The sequence below is a fragment of the Lygodium microphyllum genome, chromosome 17, assembly GCF_053477565.2.
Source record: "Lygodium microphyllum isolate KBCC chromosome 17, Lygodium_microphyllum_v1.1.10, whole genome shotgun sequence".
In the NCBI taxonomy this organism is placed as follows: Eukaryota; Viridiplantae; Streptophyta; class Polypodiopsida; order Schizaeales; family Lygodiaceae; genus Lygodium; species Lygodium microphyllum.
This window is the reverse complement of record NC_141151.1, coordinates 37,009,023-37,036,040: the sequence shown is the minus strand read 5'-3', so window position 1 is coordinate 37,036,040 and position 27,018 is coordinate 37,009,023. Positions and strand designations below refer to the sequence as shown.

At 42.3% G+C, this 27,018-nt stretch overlaps 1 protein-coding gene and 1 pseudogene across 1 annotated transcript; both read right to left on the bottom strand.

Annotated features, from left to right (window-relative positions):
* Positions 1–16,495: 16,495 nt before the first annotated feature.
* On the bottom strand, positions 16,496–17,281 carry LOC148021783 (E3 ubiquitin-protein ligase RSL1-like; annotated as a pseudogene).
* A 7,998-nt stretch (positions 17,282–25,279) lies between these two features.
* On the bottom strand, positions 25,280–26,052 carry LOC148021782 (uncharacterized). The gene is made up of 2 exons (XM_087696753.1): positions 25,751–26,052; positions 25,280–25,685 (listed from the first exon to the last, which is right to left on the bottom strand). Exons 1-2 carry the CDS (start codon positions 26,050–26,052, stop codon positions 25,280–25,282), a joined length of 708 nt encoding a protein of 235 aa, XP_087552879.1.
* Positions 26,053–27,018: the final 966 nt, after the last annotated feature.

Here is a 27,018-nt window from a genome sequence, read left to right as displayed (position 1 = left end):
GTCAGGAAGAGCTATCATTGGGAGAGGCTCAAAGGTGACGTCCTCAAATATGTCACCGAATGTTTGTCTTGCCAACGTATCAAGGCTGAACATGTCATGATGCCAGGAAAATTGCAACCACTTGACATTCCCCAAATGAAATGGGAATTCATCAGTATGGATTTTGTGGTGGGCTTACCCCAAGTCCAAGGAGGGTACAACTCCATTATGGTTGTAGTTGACATGCTTACTAAGGTTGCACACCTGATTCCAGTAAAGACAAACTATAAAGCCTCCGATATTGCAAGAGTGTTTATCAAAGAAATATTCAAGCTACATGGTTTACCTAGAAGGATCATTAGCGATCGAGATTCTCTTTTCACTTCTCACTTCTGGAGATCTATCTTTGAAGCTATTGGGACTCAACTCTGTTTTAGCACTGCCTACCATCCCCAAACAGATGGACAAACAGAGCGAGTAAATCAAATCATTGAGGATATGCTTAGGGCTTACTGCTATCGAGAGCCAAAGAGATGGATTCAATACTTATCGTTAGTAGAATTTGCCTACAATGCTTCTTACCAGTAGAGCATTCAAATGACTCCTTTTCAGGCATTGTATGGTCATGATTGTCGAAGTCCCCTAAATTTTTCTGATCCTACCCTGAGAGTGGAAGCTTCAAGACAAATGTTGGAGGACATGGATGACCAAATAAGGTCAATAAGACAAGACATACAAGCAGCCAAAGATAGACAAAAGGCATATGCAGATTTGAAGCGCCAAGAGCGGATCTTCGGAGAAGGAGACATGGTCTTCATTCGAGTACGGCCGAAAAAGAGTTCTTTATCTCTAGGTAAATGCAAGAAGCTAAGTCCAAGGTATTGTGGACCATATAAAATCCTCAAATGCCTAGGACCCAATGCTTATAAATTGCAACTTCCTGATAACCTAAAAGTTCACAATGTATTCCATATTAGTCTCTTAAAAAAGTATGTACCCAACCCAAATCATGTACTTGATGACCAACAAATTGTAATGCCTAGTCAAGGAATCCTTGAACTACGGCCGGAAAAGATTTTAGATGTTAGGGAGAGACAGTTGAGATCTAGAACCTTGAAAGAATGCCTCGTCCAGTGGAAAGATTACCCCGAAGAGGATGCTACCTGGATGGATGAAAGCTCTTTCAGTCTTCAATATCCCCAGTTTTTCTCGAGATGAGGACATCTCGATTCTTCTAAGGGGGAGAGAATGTAATATTTCCGCAACTGCGTACCGTAAATATTGACGTCCCGCACACGACGTAAACCTTGTGCAAAGGATTATCTCTTGCATTGAAATTATTGGCAGTGTAATGTGGACCGCACGCGTGAAAGGGGATCCTCCGCGTTGGTAAATCAAAACCGGGAATTAAAAACCGCAAGTTTCACAAAAACACCCTCTTGGGAGGGGCATTTTGAGGAATTCAAGGCAAATTTTTTTTATTTTCCCCTTTTTCTCCAGCGGATGCATGGCTGGAGAAGGGGGAGTGTGGGGAGGATGGGGATATGGCAGACGTGGCTTGCATGGGGGGGGGGAACCCATGCAAGGGGGCCCGTGGTGGATGCCCCCTTCCCCACCCCCCAATGCCTATAAAAACCCCCCCCAAGGCTGTGTGAGGGGTAAGGAGGACGGCCCGTGAGGAGAGAGTGAGCCGTGGAGAGGAGGTCGCCGACGCCCGAGCTGCAGTCCGCCCAGTCCGCCGCCACGCTGCCGCTGTGGTCCGCCAGCCGCCAGGGCCTCAGTCCGCCGCCGCTGGACCACGTTACCCCCCCTCGACGTCACGGCTGAAGCCCAGAAGCTTCTTGAAGCTTCTTTAGAAGCTTCTAAGGAGGGGGCCTCCTTAAGGTCCCTTCCCACCACATTACTAAGAAGACCTCTTCATACCCTTCCCGGGACTTTGAAGAGGGGACGGTGAAGCCATAAAGACCCCCGCAAGACCCATCGAAAGGCTATCGCAAGAAGATTTAAAAGCCGCAAGCCGTCCGAGATTAATTTCCGTGCCGATTCGAGTTTTCTTGAAGACTCCTAAGCCTTTGCCGCAAGTACCATCCCGAAAAGGAATCTTCCGCATACAAGGATAAAGGCAAAGGTCGGAAGGCCGCATTCCGAGGCCAGTCACTTCGTAGACCGCAAGGGAAAATCATAAGTCGAATCCACGTCTACAATGGCCCCAAAAAGATCACAAGGAGCGACCGCGGGAGACTCATCTCCGAATATACAAGTGGACATCTCCCCGAGCCCTCAAGTCCAGGTTCCTTCGAGTTATTCTCGCATGATTAGGCGCGCTTAGCTCATAAAAGGAATTGCATTTTTACGTTTAATTTTAATGCATACGAAAATTGGAAAGAAATACATGTGATAAAGCATCTCTTGAACATTAGGCAAGATTGAAAAATATCATGAATTTGAACGAGTTATCCTCCTTAGAAGGCTAGTGGCATGTAGTTTTTTTTTTGGTGCATTATCAAAGTAATGAGTCTAAAATTAGGCAAAGAAATGGAATTTATAAATGCATTCTCTTTCGTCATAGACATGGTAGGAATAAGTGTGTGCCGCACATCAGGCAACATACTTCTCGCAATGATTTCATAGGAAAAAGGTTAGCACCATAAGGTATTATCCGGAAAGAAATAATAGAATACTAAAATGAACGTATGGTCTTGCAAATAGCATGTAAGATGGAATAAGTTAACACTAGCTTTGTATAAGTTTCATTAACTACTTCGTAGCTAGGAGAATGTTGCATATTGCATAGTCATCATGCGATAACGTCATTCATTAGAAACCGCATTTAGGAAAGATTGCATGGTTCGTCAAAGCATAGGATTCGAAAGTATAGACTACAAAGTAGTAGGCATGATTAATTGGTAAATCCTAGCAGGACCTAGGAAAGTTAGCGTACAGATTGGCAAGCATTTTACCTTACCAAGGAAAGATAAAGTTATCATGAACCATGTGATACGTAGAGGCAATCAATCGCATGTTTACGCGTATTGGTGGAATTGTATCTATTGCTCTCCGTTAGATGTAGTTTATTACCTTTAGAAGGATCATCCTCGTCGCAAGATAGGTATAATTGAAGTGAGTAAGTAACCTAAACCACAAGGGACTCATATGGGTATGGCTCCGTCGGTATGATAGGTATTCCAAGTGCTAACTAGGATTTAGTGCAAAAATAATTCGACCTAGCGTTGGACAAAAACCGTGAATCTAAAGATCCTACACACGCTCACGAAATGTCGAAGCAATTGGATGATCATGCATGAAATGATCTAAGGTTTAATCCCAAGGATCATTCAAAATGATGAAACTCCGACGGAGTTGCATATTTCTAGAACCATGGGTCAACCTAATTAGGAATGATTTGGGAGGATACCCTAAAACCCTATTACTCGGCTGGGGTAAATTCCGTGAACGGAAAACACTAAGCAATGGAATGATCCCGTGGAATTAGATGCAATACATGTGCAAAAAGCTGCAACATTGTATAGACTTGAGATTTGTCCACAAGAGAGTTTTGTCATCTCTCGAAATGAGGTTGGCAAGTTAATTCACAAGAGGATGAATAATCATCCTGTTACTCACTTTTCTTGGGGAACAATTGCCAAGGAAAAGGAAAGTTAGGTATTTGCGAATGACCCGACAATAAACTAAAGCGACATGGTCGCTGGATCCTGCCACAACAGAACCCTTAAGCATTGGTAGGGTATGACCCTAACCCAAGAATGATAGGAATCTTGCCAAGTTGCAATTGATTCCGGATCGAATGCGGGTTGCATTCGGAGAAAAGGAGTCAATCCTTAATAGTTTGCCAGCTGAACGACCATTGGAAAATTGATTGTGCTTGTAACAGTTTCGAAAGCACTGTTTGCATTGTTTGCTCAATGAACTAAAGGACGAAAATATATCTAAATACTTCAGGTTGAAGCCTGAAGGGAGAGGCAGCTTCAGTTACCCCCGACTGCCTGCCTGACCCTAACCAAGGGGGTTGTTAGCCGCGCCGGGAACGTGGAACGAACCCGCCGCGAGAGGTCTCTCCGTTGAGTTCTACTTGGAGCAGGAGGACGCTTGGGTGCCAGAGGGGGCTCTGGCCGTAAATCCCTCGCCTTCCGGGCCCTGCACAAGAGGCTAACGTGACTCGGGATTGGATCTCGAGGCCCGCATACTAGTCTACGGGCGGAAACTTGGATTAGTGATCCCTGGTGGATTACTGGATAGCCTTCGGGCGGATTATGAATACGCCTACGGGCGGGAACTCCTTGTATTTCAAAGATAAAAGGATAAAATGTTAATAATGAAGTTGTTTGGCATTGTTTTCTTTATGTCCTATGATAAGATTACGTGAAGGAACCAGTGCATAACAGGGTTAATTCAAAGAAGCTGTTATATGTCAACTAATGTGGTAGGTAATTACATAACTAAAACAAGCCGAGGAAAGTGCGGAGGATGGACCATGGGTCCGTCCTACGGATGGGTGGTCCCGGTTAGCCGGGAACTTTTCTCAAAGCATTCGACGAACAGAAGGGCGATCGACATCACCGAAACAAGTAATGAGAACGATGACTCGGAATTACCGATTACCCGATTCAAGCTGTTTTAGGGGAACGGAATGGGACTATGCCTTTTGGCAGAGAGGTTGAGCCTTGCATCCCTCTCGTTTCCCATTCTCCTTGAACCAAGTGCAGCATGAATCCGCTTCAGACCTGGCGTTTCTGCGTAAAGTAGTTCGATCAGGTCTGACGCTAGTCGCTGTTAGTACAAAGACCAAACAATTCCAGTCGATCCTAGTGGGAACGGCCAGGACGCTTCCGTTACGTGGCAGACGCGGAAAGTCCTAGATTGCAAAACCCGCAACATTCCGTGGGAGTGCCGGGTGGAGTTTTCTAGACAACCTTTCCGATGGACTGCTAAGACGTGTCCTAGTGGATTCTAGTGGACACGTTACACAAACCCTAATTAGCAATTGTGGAGACCTTAAAATGCAAAAGGAGTGAAAATCCTAATTCAACTAGGGAAATTGACCCTAATCCTAATTTTGGTTTATGTGAATGTGGAACGATTATATTCATTCAAGTCTTTGAATTCATGCTATGAAAGATCTATCAATACAACTATTAAGCATTCATTCACTTCCTCTATTGTATCATCTTGTGTCACTATTGTTGAGAGTGAGGAAGAGAGAGAGTGTGTGTGTGAGTTGTGTTGAATGAGGAACTAAGGGATAGTCAAGATCCACATCTTCTTCTTGCCTTTTCTCTATCTTCTTCAGTCAATGTTAGATCATTTGGTGGTCAATGCAAGGCTTTGGGGCATTAGAGTGTGCTACTTGGATCATGAAACCTTCTTCAAAATTTGAAGCTTTAGACTACAATATGGGAAGGCAAGTTGGTGAGGTTACTACATCTCAAAGCTAGTTATGTATTCTTGCTTTGTAAGGTCAAAGAGAAGAACACATGATTAGTTAAGAGTAGAGTGTTGAGAAGACAAGGTGGAAGATTATTACCAAAAGAGAGTTGCATCTTCTCAAGGAATAGAAGTCCATCCAAAGTCTCAACCATTAAGATTCTCACACTCCTACCATGGGACAAACTCGGAAGCTTAACATTGGGGCGTAGATTGGATTGATAATTTTTCCATGCTCATATCTTACATTCTCTAAAACATGCATAGCTAGGCTAGGAAAAGGTTTGGTTTGTGGAAAAGATAAGAAGAATGAAGAGAAATTTATAGAAGACTAGAACCTCAAAGAAAAATAAATGTATAAAATACATTGGTTATAACAACAAGTATTGCAAGTAATGCATGGCTTAAAATAACCAACAATCAATTATGTAAACCCTAAGTATATCCATGCCACCAATAGGAAAAATCTACAATAGCTCATCACTACTACAAATTGAATTCTCTCTCTCCTCTCCTATTCAAAATCATCTCTAGCATCAAAAGCACCAAGTTTGCTAATCTTAAAGAATGCTTAACTATTGTCCATCACCAAAAGAGAGACCTTGGACAAAAAGAGACTAATGTGACATCAAATGTGTAGGAAAAGACAATTGTACACACTAATGAACAATAGTATACAACAATGAAGTAAAATCTTGAGTAATCTAAACTATTCAAATCTCTAGTTAATTAATCTAAATCCATTCACAAGCTTTAGATAGGCATTGAACTTGTATAGAATCATCGAATGGAGGATTAAAGACCTCCATATAAGCATGAAATACCTCCCATGGCTACATTCAAGTTTGGGAGTTAAGCCTATGTCCTCTTAATCACTCCATACTACATTACCCTACTCAGATCAAGCCTATACCTTGCCCATATTGCCCTAAAACTCTACCAAATTTACTTGAACCATCACCTATTCTCTCCAACCTTCAGAAGGGTCAATTTCTCTTCTTTTGGACTATGAAACCCTCTAATTTACCTCTATTTTGAGCAAGTATTATGTCTAGAAATTACCCCCTTCCTTACTCCAATTCAAACAGGCCATCTTGTCCGTACCTGGAATTCTTTACTTCACCCCCATGTTTTGTCTATAATTTCATCTCTATTTCCAAATTGTATTTGAGTGAAAGGAGTGTTTATTAATGAGGTTCTTAAGTGTTTAACATATTGCATTATTCTCTATATGAGAAGTACAACCATACAAGTACCAACTACCCCCACTCTAGAGTAGCAAGTATTCTACAACCCTTGTAGAAATTTGTATAATGGGAGCATATTTTGGAAAGAAAAAATCATTGTGGTACCGAAATGAAGATTGATGCAAGTTAAGAAAGTTCCAATTACAATGAGAGTAGATAAAATTGTTGTAACTACTAGCACAACTTCTCTTCCACTCTATTAAGTGCTTGTGTATAATAGGGCTCAATAAAAAATAACACAACTAATAGGAAGATAAAAGAAAAAAAAAGAGTAATTGCAAACAAAAGTAGAGGGGCCAACATTCACTCCTCCCTTGTTTCTCAGTCTCATTGAACCCAATGTAGTGCTTGCTTGTTTCAAGATATGTAATCTCCAAAGAGCAAAGCATTACTTTGGTTTATGACAACTATCCCCTCCCCTCTATATAGGGGAGGCTTCTTCCCTCCCTTGAAGGAGGAAGGAGGAGTCTACGCCATCGTCATCACGCCGTCCCCCCCAGTGCTACACAGGGCCACCCGGCTCCCGTCCATAGCCACCCCCATCGCTTGGACTACAGGCACTCGCCACCTCCCTGGGCCATCCCAACATGCACGTCTTTTCCTCCCCCGTGATTGGCTGCAACAACGGCAGCTCTGCCGGTGGCCACTCTGTTGCCACGTGTCTTTTCTCCCCCGTCAACTCGGCGTAGGCTATTCAGGGGGCCTTTGATCCTGATCAACCCCCCTAGGGCCTCGTTCGCAGTCAACCCCCATCGCCTGGACTACATGCATTCGCCACCTCCCTGTGTCCCTTCAAATGGCATCTTTCCCCCCCTGTGATGGACTACAATAGCAGTTCTGTTGGCAGCCGCTCTGCCACCCAGTTTCCCCCCCACGTGACATTTTCCCTCCCCTCGTCACCTTCATGCAAGCCATCTAGGGCCTTTGGTCCTAGTCAAACTCCCCACTGCGATTGATTGTGCCACCCCCCCCCCCCCCCCCCCCCCCCCTGTGGCCTCCTGCCGCTGGGCCTAGAAAAGCTATTTCCCCCCTGGTTGCTTTTTGCCGTGGGGAGAAAAAGAAGGAGTAAGAGAAGAGAGGAGAGAGAGAAGGAGGAGGTGAAAAGGAGTAAGAGAAGGGAGGAGGGAGAGAGAAGGAGGAGGCGAAAAGAAGGAGTAAGAGAAGAGAGGAGAGAGAGAGGAGGAGGTGAAAAGGAGTAAGAGAAGGGAGGAGGGAGAGGGAAGGAGGAGGTGAAAAGAAGGAGTAAGAGAAGGGAGGAGGTGAAAAGAAGGATTAAGAGAAGGGAGGAGAGACAGAGAAGGAGGAGGTGAAATGAAGAAGGAGTAAGAGAAGGGAGGAGAGAGAGGAGAAGGAGGAGGTGAAAAGGAGTAAGAGAAGGGAAGAGGGAGAGAGAAGGAGGAGGAGTGAAGAAAGAAGGATTGGGAGAGAGAAGGGAGAAGGGAGAGAGAAGGAGGAGGTGAAAAGGAGTAAGAGAAGGGAGGAGAAAGAGAGAAGGAGAAGGAGAGGATAAGAAGAAGAGGGTGGGAGAAAAGAAAGAAGGTGAGAGAGAGAGAGAGAAGAGGAGGAAGAGGGAAAGAGAAGAAGGTGAGAGGAAGGAGTGGAAGAAAGAGTGAGAAAAGAAGGAGGAGGTGGAAGAGCAAGAAGGAGGGAGAGGAAGAAGAGGAGAAGGAGTGAAGGAGTAGGAGTGAAGGAGAAGAAGTAAAGAGAGAGAAGAAGGAGGAGATGGTAAGAAGTAGAGGATGGAGAGGATAAGAGGTAGAAGGAGGAGAGAAGTAGAAGGAGGGAAGAAAAAGAAGGAGGGAGAGAAGAGGAAAGAAGAAGTGAGTAGAGAAGGAGGAGGTAGAAGAGCAAGGTAGAGGAACATGAAGAAGAGGTAGAGGAAGAGAGGTGAGAAGTGGTAGAGGAAGGAAAAGAGGAAGGAGAAGAATGAGCCACCCGAACCACTCTCTCGACAATGAACCCCATTCAATGGGTTTTTCCCCAACCAAACATATCTACCCGAAACCCGAAGCATAGGTGCCCAAGCCATCGGTAATGCTGGAGAGATGAGTGGAACGACCAACGCAGTGTACATGAATCAAGCCCAGGTTCCAAGCATTAAAAAAAAGTTAATTTAGGACTTAGTTCTCATGGAAGGATTAATGTCATACATCAGGTTTTGTTTATACTAAATACTAAGTTGCATGCAACGGTAGGGTTGAACTCGCATAAGTTTTTACTCACCTAAATTGATAAGGTTATCACCTTACGTCACATGAAATGATAACTTCTACACACATAAAATGATAGGGTTATTGCCTTATTTCACATAAAATGATAGCTTTTTAACCAGTTCAGTGCATGAATAGTCATTTAGAATTCATGTTTCGCAATCATGGTTAAAAGAAACACATGAAATGTTAACTTTTGTCATAAGATACACTTGTATCATTGGAAAATAAAACCCTAGACTTCCATAGATGCAAGTCACATGTGATCCGGTGCATTAGAAATAAATACTCATTGCCAGGAATAAAGGGAGATAAAAGCTGTTTAGGGGACAACTATACTAAACGCACAACATGCATGATGGTTGGGAACTCTTGCATAGAACCGCACTATGAGAATTGGAAAGGATCGCATGCATCTAAACCACATCTTGAAAATTTAAAAATCATGTGTTGGCATGTGTGTAACTGAGCTTGGCTGGAACTAGAGATTATAAGACCCTTGGTTGGGTTACGAATAAGGCATGCCCATTGCCTTGATTGACCTGCTAGTGCTTCAGTTAGGGACTAGGATACCCTAAGAAAGTATAAGTCAACTTACCCAGACCATATGGTATTGTTGAAGTTATTGGGATTTCGCCAAGTCACGGAAAAACCCAAGATTGGGTACTGGGCATCCGAGAAAAAGAAGTCACACCTTAGCAGTCGGTTGCGCAAACGACCTTCGAAATGTTTGTGCTTGTACTTAGATACATTATTTGATTTCTTCACTCAAGGAACTAATTCAAGGAAAACACTTAATGCTTCGGGTTGAAAGCCTGGAGGGAGAGGCAGAAACAGTTACCTCCGATTGTCTGCGCCTGGCCCTATCCAAGGGGGTTGTTAGTCGCGCCGGGTCTATGGACCTAACCTACTGTGAGAGGTCTCTCCGTGGGTACTGTGTGGAGCGGGAGGATGCTTGGGTGCCAGGGGAGGCTCTAGCTGTAAATCCCTTGCCTCCGGATCCCGTATAAGAGGCCGACGTGACTCGAGATGGGATCTCGAGGCCTGGGTACTAGTCTATGGGCGGAACTTGGAACAACGATTCTATAGATTGTTATGATGGCCCTCAGGCATGATGTTGGATGTAACCCAAAATTTTGATAAATAAAGAACAAATGCTTGAGAAAAAGGAACTTTCTTGACATTGTTTTTGTGTCAATGCCTAAGTTATGGGAAGGAACCCGTGATTAAATTGTTTAATTAAGGGAGTTGATTTTGCATGTCAAAACATAATGTGTTAGGTAATTAGATAACTAAAACAATCTAAGGAAAGTACGGTGGATGTGACTCAAGTCCGTCCTATGGAATGGTAGTCCTAGTTAGCTGGGAACTTTTCTCAAATGATGAGATGATAAGACAATGAGGACCTAGAGACTTGCCGGTAGGAAATGAACCCTGACCTCAAGTCAATCCCAAGTGGGAACGGTGGGAATCTTCCGCTCGGGGCAGACTCGAGAAGACCTAGATCGCAAACCCTCTGTCATTCCGTGCGAGTGCCAAGCAGAGCCTTCTAGATCCTCCTCCCGATGGGCTGCTAAGACGTGTCCCGCAATCAGACAAATGGGCACGTTACACCACTCTCATGAGGAGATTCTACCTAGTACTAGGCGTATACACAGTCGAAATGCCAAGCTCAAAGTCATCCTGCCAAGTGTCATCACACCAGATATATCATCTATGAATTTTCATTTTCCTCTACTATCCATTACATCATATCTCCCCCTCACTGACATAGTGGTGTTAGTGGTTGGACAGTGAGCCAGAGCTCCGTAATCTCCCTATCCATGGAGATACCGTCTAACCACTAGGACCTGTCATAGCAGTAATCTGCAGCAAATCAGCTATAGGTACATGAATACAAGGCGTATCTGATGGCACTGCAGCCACTAATACATACCAAGAGGTCATCTTGTCAAAGATAATATCCTTGCTCACCAAAGTCTCCATGGTCGAGGGATCATAGCATTTGTATACCTTCTTCTCCTGTGAATATCCAATGAAAACACACTTATGCACTTTTGGATCCAACTTCTTCCTTTTCTTATCTAGAATGTACACATAAGCAAGATAGCCAAAGACTTTCATGTGACTTACATTCTGCTTATAGCCATACAGCTTCTCAAACAATGTCATCTCATGAATACATACAGTGGGAGTCCAATTCAAGATATACATGGCTATCATAACAGCCTCAACCCAATAATAGAGCAACATCTTCTTCTCGTTCATCATGGCACGAGCAGCTTCCATCAATACCCTATTCTTACGCTCAGCCACTCCATTCTACTGTGGAGTATAGCTGCAGGTAAGTTGCCTACATATGCCATTTTCAGCTAGAAAATTGTCAAACTCTTTTGACACATACTCCCCACCGCTGTCTGATCTCAAGCAAGAGATATAGCAGTCAAATTCCTTCTCAACCTACTTTTTAAAATGCTAAAAAATGGCAAACACCTCATCCTTTGTGTGCAGAACATACACCCAAGTATAGCGACTGTAATCATCAATGAATATCACATAGTACTTCAAACCTCCCATAGATGCATTGTGGGCTAGCCCCCAGACATTAGAGTGCACTAACTGCAATGGACGTGTACTCTGCTTTACATGCCTGAAAAATGGCAACCTTGACTGCTTAGCAACCTGGCAAGCATCACATACATGACCAATCTTTGTGTATTAGAACTTGGGTAAACCTGTAACAAGCTTTTTTTTTTGCATAATTTGTAGCCTGTGCAAATTCGCATGTCCCACTCTTTTATGACAAATTTCCAAATCTCTGATAGTGCTAGAACCATGGGCAAACATAGTTGAATTTAGCTCTGGCAAAGTGGCATTAAGAGTAAACATTCTACCATTCCTGTGACCGTGAACAATCAACTTGCATCCATTTTGCAAACTCTTCAATAAAGCATCCATGCTTATTGAACCTAACTTGTGAGTTTTGCTCCGTCACCGATAGATAGTAAGTTTTTCGTTATCGATGGGACATGCAGTACATCATGCAACTTTTTCTTTCTGCCATCATGAACCACAAGAGGCACTCTTCCTTTATACTCAATGCCATGCTGCGTGTCATCACATGTTCATACAAAGCCATGTCTTTCAGCTACCATGTTAGTGAACCAATCACCGTGGGGAGTCATGTGGTTCGATGTCCCTGAATCAATGTACCATACTACATCATCAGTGGATTTTTCAGTAGCCCTATCTTTCACATACTGCATGGCAAATAATCTATCTCCTAAAGCATCATCTTCCTGACTGGACGTAGCAAAATGTCCATGCTATTTTCCCTTCTGATTGCCCTGCTTCTTCCAACAGTCCTCCTTGGCAATATGACCATACTTCCCATAGTAATGACAATCCTTATCCTTATTCAGATTGTTAGGTGGATGCTGCTGCTACTACTAGAAGCCTTTTCCTCTTAGGCTAAATCTCCCCCTACCTCTAAAGTTTCCACCACCTCTTGCATTTGATACCTTTTGGTTGTTATTGCCATAGGATGCATTTTGCTGGCCTCCTCTACCAGAACCATAGCCTCTACCATGGCTACCAGGGCCGTGTTGATTGAAATAAAAGATTGCATCCTTGCTTTTGGAACTGCTTGACCCTGTAAACAAGCAAATTTTAACATCCTCATGGATAAGCAATGCAACCAGCTCATTGAAATCAGGCATTTCAGCTCGACATACACAGAAGTATCAAAAGACTTATACTCAGGACCCAAGCCATTCAAAGTCACAGCAACCATGTCTTCATCTTCAACCTGTGATCCGATAGATGCCAGCTGATCTACAATACTCTTGATCTCTACGACATAATCCTATATAGATCTGCTCTTTCTCTCCATGTTCTTAAATTTTTGCTTTAACTGGATCTTCCTAGCACTTGTGGTCATGCCATAGTACTTGACCAAGATGTCCCAAGCATGCTTAGGAGAGCTGTAGTTCATTGTTTGCATTACCATGGCCTCTGATATACATAGAGACATCTAGTGCAACACCCTGAGAGCTCTTTATGTCCAAGCTTAGTGTAGTCATCTTTGATCAGTTGTAGGTCTCTCTGGGAGCTCAGGTTTGACTTCTACTCTAGTCACCAACTCCCAATATCCTTTCGCGATTAAAAAGTTCTCCATGCAAAACTTCCATATGGCACAATTATGGCTGTCCAATTTCTCCCCCACAATGTGGGTAATATTGTTTGTCCTGTTAGCATTTGCCATGTCCTAAATAATGCCTGACTACCTGCAAGTCAACAAGTCTAAGTGACTAAATGTAGACTTTGACTATTTATGACAGTTTTCTACACCAAACTCACTATTACAACTAGAGTATTTCAGCCCATCAACATGTCAAAACCATCCACAAACATATGACATAACCCGTAGGTACATCAGTGAGTACATAGACCATGTAGTTGCTTTAAGTCTTTATCATGCAACCTTACTGCTAGGGTACATACATACAATCTGAATTTTGTAGGCTGTAAATGACCAGCTGCTGATTTACAGCCAGGAAACAAGGTTTATGCATGTCATACATGTCCCAAAAACTCACAGACATATGCTAATACATGTAGGGTTCAATACATGATCATTCGGGCACATACTAGTGCATATACAATAAGTACTCGTGTCAACTATCTTGATTGCAGTTGCACCTAGTAAATCTTCAGCAAAGAAAGGTTTATCCATCTCCAAGATGTCCTCAAAGTACTTCATACATGTGTTATCGGATGTAGGGGTCAATATATGACCATACAGACAACCATAGACACTCTATCTTCAACAAACAATGTCATAAAATGCATTCTCTATTTGTAATCAGACAAGATAACATCGTTGTATTTGTTTCCAGCTTCAAATATTAGCATACAATCCCTTTCTCAGTCCACAAGACATTTACCAAGAAAATGCCAAAGCATACATCTCATTGGAGTCCATCAAGGTCATGTTGTGCTTCAATATAAACCAATGCATGCTTTCAACAGTTTATGACAGTCTTCCAGCCTGTCATACATTCTCAAATCTCTATATTATAGCACATAAATCTATGTTCAAACTGAAAAGATGAAGCCCTTGAATCATCCCAAAGTCATCTCACAACATAAGCACAACATCCTCAAGTATCTAGCACCAATCATAGCCATTTGGGCATCATATGAGCATAGCCAAGGAGCTTGAATCATCAAGATAAGGGTCTACCCTATTTTGCACACTTGTATACTATTCTTCATAGTCCAAAACTGAGTATGTGGTGGTCAATCTCAATACCAAGTGTCAATAGTTGATGTCAGGGATAATTTCCACTATATCCAAGAGTGTCTTAAGGAAGGATAAGCTGCCACTGAGCTGGAGTAGAAGCTGGAGAGGGCTGATACAAGTAGAAGCAAATCTGGACAACTCGTGTGAATTTGCACCTACTGTTCTTGGGACTGAACAGTAGTATCTAATAGATCACAAGCCTCAATCAAGGCTCTATACATGTTTGGATAAGTCTAGACAAAGTCTAGAGCAAGCCTCCATTGCACACCAAGAGAAAACATGTTGCCAATCTCCATTGCAAACTGAGGTGAAGCTATCCTATGAACTGAGTTGAGAGCTCATTGTCTTGAGGTTAACACAATCTCAAAGAAGCCTTGCAGGGCATCCACAAAACCTACTCTGATACCATGTTAAAAGTGAGAAAGACAAAGACAAAGAATTGGAGCAATTGTGAGGAGCCATATGCTCACCCACTATTTCTTTTTGTTCAATTACCCATATATATCAAATGATTACAACACACTAAGGTCTATAAGACCATTCACACCAAGTACTAAATAATTCCAAAGTCATCGACTTATTTATTTTCCCACACTTGCTAATATAGGTGGACATAACTAAGACTTTGTCGGCGATCACACACTATAGGAGCTTGAAGTCTCAACACTTCCCATGGTAGAATACTCCAAGTCACAATAGTCTCCTCAATAGGCATGATTGGCTATTATCCATACATTAATTCAAGAGGCATATACCCTGTAATTGCACTATAAGTGGTCCTATCAACCCATAAAGCAAAGGGTAACATTCTTGGCCAATCTTTTATCCTAAGCTTGCATGACTTTGCTAATGCCTTAATGATAGGCTGATGACCTCTTTCACTTTTGCCATTTTCTTCACGATTTTAGGCTGAAGTTAAAGCTAGCTTGATACCCAATCACGAAAAGAAGTCATGAGCCTCATTCACATCCAATTCTCCTCTATCTGCAACCACTTTACAACACAACCATACCTGCAAAAGACAGAACCTGCAAACTACTTGAGTTGTCTTTGTACTAAGAGCTCGACCTTCCACTTGATTTGTCCAGTTTCCTCATGCAAGCACAAGATATCTCATATTCCATAAACCTATAGGCATGGTAACCAAATCAACTACCCATTTGTAATGCATAGACAATGGATAGATTGGTCACAACCCATATCTATGCTTTACCATGGAATACATCTAACAAACACTACATGATTCCACATAACGCTCCACATATTTATACATGTTTTACCACCAATACTTCTCTTTGATCTTGGCAAATGTGCCTCGAACTCCTCTATGTCCATCCCATAAGCTTTCATGAAACTCCTGCATCACCTGCTATTGAGAAGCCCTATCTCCCAATACACATATTGGAGCTCCTCTCATTTTCTTTGCATGTTTCCATAAATATCCATATTTCAAGAAAAACCCATAATATTTTCTTTTAATCATTTTGAATTTAGCTATAAACTACTCACCCTTTTGGGTCATGAAACTAAGTTATTGGCCTATTTTCAGTCAATCATCCACATACAACTCTTCCAAAAATTGCGTTCTCATTGAAGCATAACACTGATCATGCTTTCTCTCTACTTCCCATCTCTTCTCCATGGTTGTAAGCTCTTTTCTTACTACTAAAATCCATATTACAATAGTTGTACCTCTAGTAACAACAACTACATACTCATTCCTACTGTCATAAAGTTGTTTTCAGCACCTATCACATCGTCCTCTTCATCTTTCATCAGCTTCTCTTCATCTTCAAACCTTACTTGTGAAAGAATTTCAGCCACGGTGTCGTAGATTTTGTGTAAGGGCTGCTGAACATGGAGTTCAAGTTGCAACAAGAGAAGAGACTAACAAGAAGAAATCAAATTTTTGATGTCAAAGTTCACTATATTCCTTGTCAAGTGAGTTACATGAGGTCCATGTTCAGAAAAAGCTGTACATATCCAGCTTTACATTCAGATGTTCGAGTTTAGTTTTGCCATTGGCACATAGACTTGTTAAATTCTGCTGGGTAATAATTCCTGTGAACAAATTTTTAGGATTCCATACAAAGTCAAAACAAAGGAGTTCTGTAGGCAGCAACCCCTATGTACATAAAACAATGGAGTTTGTGATCAGCAAAAGATGTGGGCCCAGCCAAGCACAAATGAGGAACAGTCTGTCAACCAAGCACAAATGAGGAACAATCTGTTTGTATCATGCAAGAGCCTGTTCAAACCCTTGACAAGGTTGCTAGTCTGTGTTGTCACATCTCCAAAGCCAAAGAAAGGTATTAAATTATCTTCATCAAAAGGTGAGAGTGTTCTGCCAATAATAGATATCGCCTGCTCATAAGAGCTGAACAATTTGGGAATGGACAGTAGACCCTTTCAGCTTCAGGCATCCTTGCCTCTATTAGCCGCTTGTTATAGAGGTCTTACCATTTCTGAGAGAGAATAGGCAGGCACTGATCAAGACCAAGTGTTTGAATGCACCCAAATTGAGGACAACGAATAGGAACTTGACCTGACTGCACCTTAACCTCTGAATGCTAGATAATACATACACGGCAAAAACTGTGCAGACACCCAAAAACCACGAACATATCTGCATGGCACTTCCGTTCTAAGCATATTGTACAGAAACTATTCACTTCTGAAATTATTTTGCTTGTGCCACCACTCTCCTTGGGCAGATGCCTATTGACAACTTCCCTTGCCAATCTGACAGCATGGTTATTCTCATTACGGGGTACCAAAAATAAATTAAACTGTTACAACTTCCTTGCATGATCCAACATTTGTGACAGAAGTTCTTTATGTTTACCAGAACGTGTTCTCCATCTCCTTAGAACCTGGTTATATACAAGGACTGAATCTGTGTAGGCATCAGCCAGGCATAAGCCCATTGTGTGTACCATTTCTAATCCTGAAATGAGAGCCACATAATCAGCAACTCCCTTTCTAGATTCTGACTTAAGTGGCTTCCGCAGCTCTAACAGCACATTGCCACACGAGTCTAGGATGACTACACCAATACCAAACTCAAAGCAGTCATCATCCCCAGATGATACTACCATGACGTATAGCTTGCAGTACAAAGCTCTTGGGCGTCCTCGCCACCAAAATCCTCAAAGGGATCCTCCCATTCATCGCCATTAGGACGCCACCGAATAGTCCCTCTTGATAGACGTTCTGTAGGAATTAGTCTCCCCTTACTTTGTCCAATTTCACAATCATATCTTGGATACGATTTGTTTGAGTCTTCCTATGGGGGCGAACAATTTCATCTACCTTTACAGCATCAACCTCAAGCTGTATTTCGACCAGTCGATCAAGCAAGCAATCATGTTCCTTCTTTTTCTCCACACTTGCAGTATCTTGTGACATTGAAGCAAGAAATCATGATACCTCCTCCTCTAGTTTGTCAATCTTGCTTGGAGCTAAACCAGTGCCCAAAGAGGACGAGGCCCATGGCAGAAAGAGCTGTTACAGATAGGTTAAGGAGCCACGTGGCATTGTCTGGTTGCTGGTGATGGCGCTGCTTTTATGGATCATGAAGCTTCTTCTACTGCTTTTCGGGCTCTATCCCTTCAACTCCTGCAATACCACCTCGACCTGCTTTTCCATTGTCAAACGTACCAGTCCGAATTAGTCTCCCCTTCTCCTCTTTTAGGTGAGCGAAAAAAACTCCTCTTTGACAAGAATAACTCTAGTTTCTTTACACCAACAGGAGATCTATGCACAAACTTTGATTTTGACCTTGAGGATTGACGTAGGGTATCTTTGGAGTCATCAATTTCCCCATTAACAGTCAGCTTTGTGATGGGTGATCTGCACACAAACTTCAACTTCGGCCTTGAGGACTAGGTGGAAAAATGCTCTCTCGGTGCTTCACTAGTGCTTTACTCGCTTAAGAAGCTTTTGAGAGACTTCCTTCAACTCTATTTCATGGGAACTATTGAACTTAGATGATCGGCTTTCACAAAGCTTCCTTTGATTCCACAATTCCCTGCACTTTTCTTAGAGATCATCATTGAAATTATCAGCTTGATAATGTCCTTTGGCTTTAGTTTTTCATATTTTTCTAACACACACACATCATGCATCCAAACAGAAACACACACACATACTAGCGGAATATATACATTGGATGAGGGTACTGAAAGGACGGATTATCGTAATGCATCAATCACATAGAATGAATCACACGCAGAAAAATAACACAAATGCACAACAAAAAAAATGGAGGTGTATACGGCTCAGATGCGCAGCAGCATGACATCCACCCCCTCTAAATCTGCGCATCCTCCAGATGAGCCAACTATCCAGGATCATTCAAGTCCACAAACAGGTCAGTCCTTCTTCAGTTTCTAGTACACTTGTTTCTCCATCAGCTTCATTATCCATATTCTCTACTTCTTTTGCTTGACTTTCTTCTACCTGCTCTTCTTCTGCCAATGCTTCAAGTGAATATTCTTCATCTTCTCTTCTCTTGAAAATATTGACCCGTTTTCCAGCAATGGGCACCCCTCAATACTGTTCCATCTAATTCAACCAACTCATAGGTAGCATTGTCAAAAACCTGTTTCACCTCATACGGTCCAAACCATCTTTGAACCATTTTTCTCATGCTACTATGCTGATTCTCTAGACTACTGTCGTAGACTACAACCCAATCTCCTTCTTTTATGGCTTTAGACCTCAAGCGATGCCTCAAATCAAACTTGTCCTTGTTTCTAAGTCGGGCTACCTTCAAACGATCAACTGCTAGCTGCACATCTTCTGTCCTTCTCTCTAGTTGAGGAATCCGAAGAGCTAGAAGCTCCTCCCTTGATAAATTCTCATGCCATGGAAGAACACTCCATGTGAGAGCACAGATTTTTGTAGGCATGACAGGTTTTTGCCCATACATCAACTCTGCAGGCATATATCCAGTAGTCACGCTATGTGTAGAGCAGTCTGCCCACAATGCAAAAGGTAGTAATCTTGGCCAATCTCCAATCCAACCTCTACAAGCTTTTGCCAATGCTTTAACTATCGGCGGATGTCCTCTTTTGCTCTTGCCATTTCCCTCTGGATTATAGGTAGTAGTAAGAGCCAACTTGATCCCAAGCCGTGAGAAAAATTCTCTAGCTTCGTCTGCATCTAGCTCTCCACGATCAGCTGTAATCTTGCCTATACATCCATACCTGCAAAATATTTCTTCCAACAAGAATTTACATACTGTAGTGGTGGTCTTTGTCCACAAAGATCTGCCTTCAATATAGTTTGTAAGATCCTCCCTAGCCAAGACAAGATATCTCATCTGCCAAAGTCCCACTAGCAAAGTAACCAAATCTACCACCCACTTATAATGCATACATAATGGATAGGTCGGATGCAACTCATCATGATGCCGCACTAAAGAGTAAAGCTGATATTCCTTGCAAGTCTCCACAAAGTGGGAAACATCTTTATACATCCCTTTCCACCAGTATCTTTCTTTGATTTTCTCAAAGGTAGCCCACACACCTCTATGACCAGCCCATGAACTCTCATGAAACTCTCACATAATCTGTATCTGCATCGCTACCTCACAAACTACTCTCAAGGGTAAGCCACCTCTCTTCTTTGGATGCTTCCAAAGAAAACCATCTTTCAAGAAATACCCATAAGCCTTCCTTCTGATTTTCTTGAATTCATCATCTATCGAATCAACTCTTCGAGTCAATGAACTTAGATACTGTCCAATTTGCAGCCACTTATCAACATAGAGTTCTTCAATAAAGGCTTCAACAGTAGATACTTGACAATCATGAACAAGGATAGAAGTTGCAAACTCTATTTCATCATCTTCTACAAGCATTGACTCCTCATCCTCATATCTCGCTCTAGATAGCATGTCAGCAACTGGATTATCTTTCCCTGCTATGTGTCGAAATTCTGGATTCAATGATTTGATGTAGGCAATCCACCGAAGCATCGCTATATCTGGAGTCGAACAACTAGTAATCATGCCAAGCAAAGCAAACAATCTGTTTCCACAACAACTGAAGCTCCAATAAAATACCCTTTATCACACTTCAGTGCAGTGACTACTCCCCACAACTCTCTTTTAATCTGCGGATATCTCCTCTGTCGCTCATTAAGAAATTTAGCTCCAAAGCGGATTGCATATCTATTTCCATCAGCATCATCCTGTCCCACTGCCCAGTCTATGCCAATAGGGCTAGTATCAACTGTCATCATGATTGGCCGTCCACACTGATAATCTGCCTTAGAAGAGTAGGAGCTGACTGCAACAACTTCTTGAGTTTACGCATGGCTTTCGAATGCTTCTCATCCCAATGAAATTTCTGCCCCTTTCGAAGCAGCTGATAGAGAACATCTGCAATGTGAGCAAAATGAGGAATCCAAATCATGTAAAATACACAAGCTCCCACAAATCTCCGCATCTCTGAAGTAGTCGAGCAATACTCTGCAATCCTGCTTATGGCATCCACCTTTGCAAGTGAAGGGTTCCTGCCATAATATCCAACCATATGCCCAACTATGATAACTTCATTAACACCAAAGACAGATTTCAGCCCTAAAAGAGTCAAGTTTACCTCCTCTAATCGTGTCAATATTTGCTCACAAAAAGCAACCAAGTGTTTAGCCACAAACTGTCTACATCCTCCCAAATCAAGACTTTCATTATTTTCTTCTTCTGCACAACCCTTAATAGGCACATCATCTAGGAAAGGCATGGTATACTGTGGAATATAGTCTCATAGAACTCTATGCATAGCATTCATCATATGAGCAACTGAGTTGGTGGCACCTTGAGGCAAGGTACACATCCTCACAAGACCAATAGGTGTCCGCATAGTAGTAATATCCCTGCTTTCCAAGGCAAGCTAAAACTGATCATAACCTGAATACAAGTCACCTAGAGAATAGATGGCTCGTCCTGCAAAAGCCTCAGCAAATTCATCCACAACTGGACCTGTTTGCACATTCCTAATTGTCACTTTGTTCACGGGCTGCATATCCTGAATAAATCTCAAAGTACCATTCTTCTTTGGTACAGTAAACCACCTGTTAGAATAGGGCGCAGAAGAGGGTTCCAAAATCCCTATCTTAATCTTCTCATTCAACAACTCCTCTATCAGCTTTGGCAAGTGTGGTTTAGGCATAGGTATAGGACGTATATTCCATGGTACATGAGGGACAATGAAGATGAACATAGGTGCAACCAATTCAGGACTAATGCAGCCAATTTCATGAGGAAAGAAAGCAAATGCCTTACCATGACGTCCAAGCATCTCTCTAAAACATTCTTTTTCCATTGGAAGTAAGAAATTATCATTTCCAATCTTCAATTCTACAAGAGTTTCAGCTGTAAATTTATGTCCAATATTTGCAGGATCTCTCAACATAGACTGCTTCATAGCTTTTTCTCTCTGCTCATCAATATCAGGAGGAAGCGGCCCTGCAACCGGCTTAACCTTCTTATCAACTGTTTTATACTTCGTGTCAACCTTGGCATCAATCAGGCACTCTTTTCTTTGCTGCAATTTCTGCAAATTTTCAGCAACTCTCAACTCTGTTGGTTGAAAGATTTCAGCCCTTTGCTCTATGGATTGCATGGGTGCAGCCTGAAACTCTGTATGCTGAAAGTTTTCAGCATTAAACTCTGTTGGCTGAATGAACTCAGCCCTCGGCTCTATGGACTGCATGGGTGCAGCCTCATACTCCATATGCTGAATTTTTCCAGCATTTAACTCTGTTGGCTGAAAGGTTTCAGCCCTCTGCAACTCTGTAAGCTGATCAGCCATAAATTCAGTTTGCTGAGTTTTCTCAGCCTCTAACTCTGTTTTCAGCATAAAATCAGAAATTTCCTGAAACATATCCAAGGTTTGCACAGGTATGATCTTTGAACCCTTATATACATCAGTTTTCAGCATTGTTCCCATCTCAAACAATATATTTGCATAAGACATCCCTTCATACAGTCCATCTACATGCTCTTCTGCTTGCAAAATACTTGCAATCTTCAACTCTTTCTCCTTACGACCAATGTACTGCCTGGAAGCTCTAGGCAAATCTGAAATTTTCTGATAACTCACTGAACTATCTGAAGAAAAACCAACAAAATTAGTGGAGAAAGACTGGTTGCCAGGAGGCGAGATCTCCTCTTTTCTTCGCTTCGTACCACTGGCATCTCGTAAGAGAGCGGTACCTAATGAAAATCCAACTCCTTCGCAGGTAGTGGTGCCTCACGCAAGGAGTCCCTATTTCTCGGATGATTTACCCCAACATTCATAAACTGAACAGCTCGCATACCATCCTTACTGTGTATCCGTGCATAGGCTGACCCGTCATCCATCACTTTCGTCTCCATTCTTGCTTCTGTAATGAAAGGCTGTCCAAGAATAATCGGATAAGAGCAAGAATCCTGAACAAAGCAATGATAATCCTCTTCAACATTACCAATAGAAATTCTGATGCTCAAACAAGCAGCATACATATCACCAAAAGTATTATTGGCGGTTCTCATGCGCCAGCCATGCTCTGCATCCATAGGCCACTTTCCACTTTCATAAACTCCTCGACCAATAAGATTAATCTCGGAACCATGATAGACTAAAGCGACCAAAGGAATCTGTTTCTCTCCAATCCTTACCACCGTCTCAGTGGTTGCTCTAGCCCAATGACTACGTGAAAAATGGCTGCGAGGAATGAGAATAGGGGTATCATCATCTTCATACTGCATAGGCTGAACCATTTTCTCCAATTGCGGATTGACAGAAGCATTCTCAACCATCACTGCATCATCATGCTCTTTCCCAAGAGCTCCATGCCATAATCCCTGTAAAGCAAGTCCTTCCATTACATGTCGTTTTCTCCGCAAAATATCATGCATCTGATCATGTATTTCTCTTCTAGCAATCCCAAGAGCTTCTCCAACAGTAAAAGTGACTTCACTATTCAAAATTCTTTCATGAAAAATATTACTCATATCCGTCTGCATATCAAGGTCTGACAAGACCTTGAATCCTAGCTCCTTTCTTGGTTGCCTCTTCTCTTTCATCTGTTTGTCTCCCATAGGTTGTTCAGGACCTGATTGAGCTGGAGAACTTGTGATAGGTGGAGCTGTAATAGGTGGTGAAACAAAGTCACCCCCTCTAGTCTTTTTGGAGGTGCTAAGACCCTCCTCATCCCTTCTTCTCTTTTCCTCAACCATGGCATCTAAACCTTGTGTTTTCGCCATATAGGCAAAAATAGAATACCTGTCAATAGGAGAATCCCATCCCGTTTCTCCTCAAATGCTGGAGCCCACACAAGTCATAGTAGATGCCTGAACTTTCCCTCTTCTCGCTATCTCCAAGGTAGAGGACCATAAAGTAGAGTCTCCATCTAATTTCTGCTCAAGCTGGACTCCATAAGCTGAAGAATCTCCTCTTACACTCACATAAGCTGATCGTGCAGCCATATCATCAACGAGCTTCTTCATGACTCCTTTACCAAAGTTTGTGTCAAGAGGAGCACCAGTCTCTGTCAGCCATATCTTCCCATCTTGTCCCTAGAACACTACATTCTTCTTACGTGCTTCTTGAAAAGCATCACAATCTCTGCAGTGTTGGTGCTCTGTACTATCACACCAAATACATCGTCTCCCTTTTCTTTGGCTAGCTGGAAAAGCAGTTGCTGGAGTAGGTGCTACAGCAGGTACTGACATAAGTTGCTCTTTTAACTTACCAACTTCAGCTTTGACTGCTTCAATCGTCAAATTTGCCAAGCCTTTAATAACATCATCTACAGATAAGGGCACTAGAGCAGTAGGAACTGGTGGATTTACAACAGGAGGAGTAGGCTTTAGCATAGAACTTGCAACAGGGGTAAAAGAAGAGGTCTCCAAGGATTTTTTAGAAGCAGATCATGTATTACGATGCAATCGTACTCTCCTGCGCTGCTTCTTAACAAGAGCATTCAAAGCATCAATGACATGTCTCCACTCGGTCTTTAAACCTGAATCAGTAGCTTGATCTTCCAAAATATCATCTAACTTTTCCTGTAAATCAGCATCAGCGGCTTGTAAAAATAATTCCACTTTCTACATCTCCAAAGCTTGCTGCTCAGTTCCATCCAACTGATCATAGCGGCTCTCAAACTCTCGCAGAAGGGCTAACTGAAAGTCCCTTATTAGGCATAGAAACCCATGCTAAGAAATTCCTGTGGTTCATAAGACCTGTATCCTCCAGGAAATATTCATCTTTTAATGCCTTCTTAAACTCTGCCCAACCAGCATGTGTTTCTTGAATTTCTGAAATTCAGACTTCAAGAGCGCGCACCACGATCCGCAAGAAGTAGCGGCTCCAAACATCTTGAGAAACCCCAAAAAATTTCATATTTTCTTCATACAAATGCAAGTAAGTTGACACTTGTTGGCCGTTAAACTGCTTCATCTCCTGTTGGACAATTTTCAAGGCATCTATGGCATCACTATCACGTTTCCCGTGAGCTTGCTGCTGCATATAGGTTGTAAATGACTGAAACAGGTTCTTCATGACATTGTCATCTGTCATCTCTTCTTGTGAGTCTCCCATCTTGCTGAAAATTGACGCAGCACTTTCACGTCAGGTTCACCAGAAATGTCGTAGATTTCATGTAAGCGCTGCTAAACACAGAGTTCAAGTTGCAACAAGGGAAGAGACTAACAAGAAGAAATTGAATTTTTGATGCCAAAGTTCACTATATTCCTTGTTAAGTGAGTTACATGAGGTCCATGTTCAGAAAAAGCTGTACATATCCAACTTTACATTCAGATGTTCGAGTTTAGTTTTGCCATTGGCACATAGACTTGTTAAATTCTGCTGGGTAATAATTCATGTGAACAAATTTTTAGGATTCCATACAAAGTCAAAACAAAGGAGTTTTGTAGGCAGCAACCCCTATGTACATAAAACAATGGAGTTTTGTGAGTAGCAAAAGATGTGGGCCCAGCCAAGCACAAATGAGGAACAATCTGTTTGTATCATGCAAGAGCCTATTCAAACCCTTGACAAGGTTGCTAGTCTGTGTTGTCACATCTCCAAAGCCAAATCAAGGTATTAAATTGTCTTCGTCAAAAGGTGAGAGTGTTCTGCCAATAATAGATATTGCCTGCTCATAAGAGCTGAACAATTCGAGAATGGACAGTAGACCCTTTCAGCTTCAGGCATCCTTGCCTCTATTAGCCGCTTGTTATAGAGGTCATACCATTTCTGAGAGAGGATAGGCAGGCACTGATCAAGACCAAGTGTTTGAATGCACCCAAATTGAGGACAACGAATAGGAACTTGACTTGACTGCACCTTAACCTCTGAATGGTGGATAATACATACACGGCAAAAACTGTGCAGACGCCTAGAAACCACGAACATATCTGCATGGCACTTCCATTCTAAGCATATTGTACAGAAACTATTCACTTCTGAAATTATTTCGCTTGTGCCACCACTCTCCTTGGGCAGATGCCTATTGCCAATCTGACAGCATGGTCATTCTCATTACGGGGTACCAAAAATAAATTGAACTGTTACAACTTCCTTGCATGATCCAACATTTGTGACAGAAGTTCTTTATGTTTACCAGAACGTGTTCTCCATCTCCTTAGAACCTGGTTATATACAAGGACTGAATCTGTGTAGGCATCAGCCAGGCATAAGCCCATTGTGTGTACCATTTCTAATCCTAAAATGAGAGCCACATAATCAGCAACTCCCTTTCTAGATTCTGACTTAAGTGGCTTCCGCAGCTCTAACAGCACATTGCCACACGAGTCTAGGATGACTACACCAATACCAAACTCAAAGCAGTCATCATCTCCAGATGATACTACCATGACGTATAGCTTGCAGTACAAAGCTCTTGGGCGTCCTCGCCACCAAAATCCTCAAAGGGATCCTCCCATTCATCACCATTAGGACGCCACCGAATAGTCCCTCTTGATAGACGTTCTGTAGGAATTAGTCTCCCCTTACTTTGTCCAATTTCACAATCATATCTTGGATACGATTTGTTTGAGTCTTCCTATGGGGGCGAACAATTTCATCTACCTTTACAGCATCAACCTCAAGCTGTATTTCGACCAGTCGATCAAGCAAGCAATCATGTTCCTTCTTTTTCTCCACACTTGCAGTATCTTGTGACATTGAAGCAAGAAATCATGATACCTCCTCCTCTAGTTTGTCAATCTTGCTTGGAGCTAAACCAGTGCCCAAAGAGGACGAGGCCCACGGCAGAAAGAGCTGTTACAGATAGGTTAAGGAGCCACGCGGCATTGTCTGGTTGCTGGTGATGGCGCTGCTTTTATGGATCATGAAGCTTCTTCTACTGCTTTTCGGGCTCTATCCCTTCAACTCCTGCAATACCACCTCGACCTGCTTTTCCATTGTCAAACGTACCAGTCCGAATTAGTCTCCCCTTCTCCTCTTTTAGGTGAGCGAAAAAAAAATCCTCTTTGACAAGAATAACTCTAGTTTCTTTACACCAACAGGAGATCTATGCAAAAACTTTGATTTTGACCTTGAGGACTGACGTAGGGTATCTTTGGAGTCATCAATTGCCCCATTAACAGTCAGCTTTGTGATGGGTGATCTGCACACAAACTTCGACTTCGGCCTTGAGGACTGGGTAGCAAAATGCTCTCTCGGTGCTTCACTAGTGCTTTACTCACTTAAGCAGCTTTTGAGAGACTTCCTTCAACTCTATTTCATGGGAACTATTGAACTTAGATGATCGGCTTCCACAAAGCTTCCTTTGATTCCACAATTTCCTGCACTTTTCTTAGAGATCATCATTGAAATTA

What these genes read in the sequence shown, in the direction of transcription:
- LOC148021782 (XM_087696753.1), bottom strand. Translation starts at nt 26,052, where the DNA reads ATGGTAGTATCATCTGGAGATGATGACTGCTTTGAGTTTGGTATTGGT. An exon ending in TTGGATCATGCAAGGAAGTT is followed by an intron (nt 25,686 to 25,750) that starts GTAACAGTTCAA and finishes GATTGGCAATAG; the next exon opens with GCATCTGCCCAAGGAGAGTG.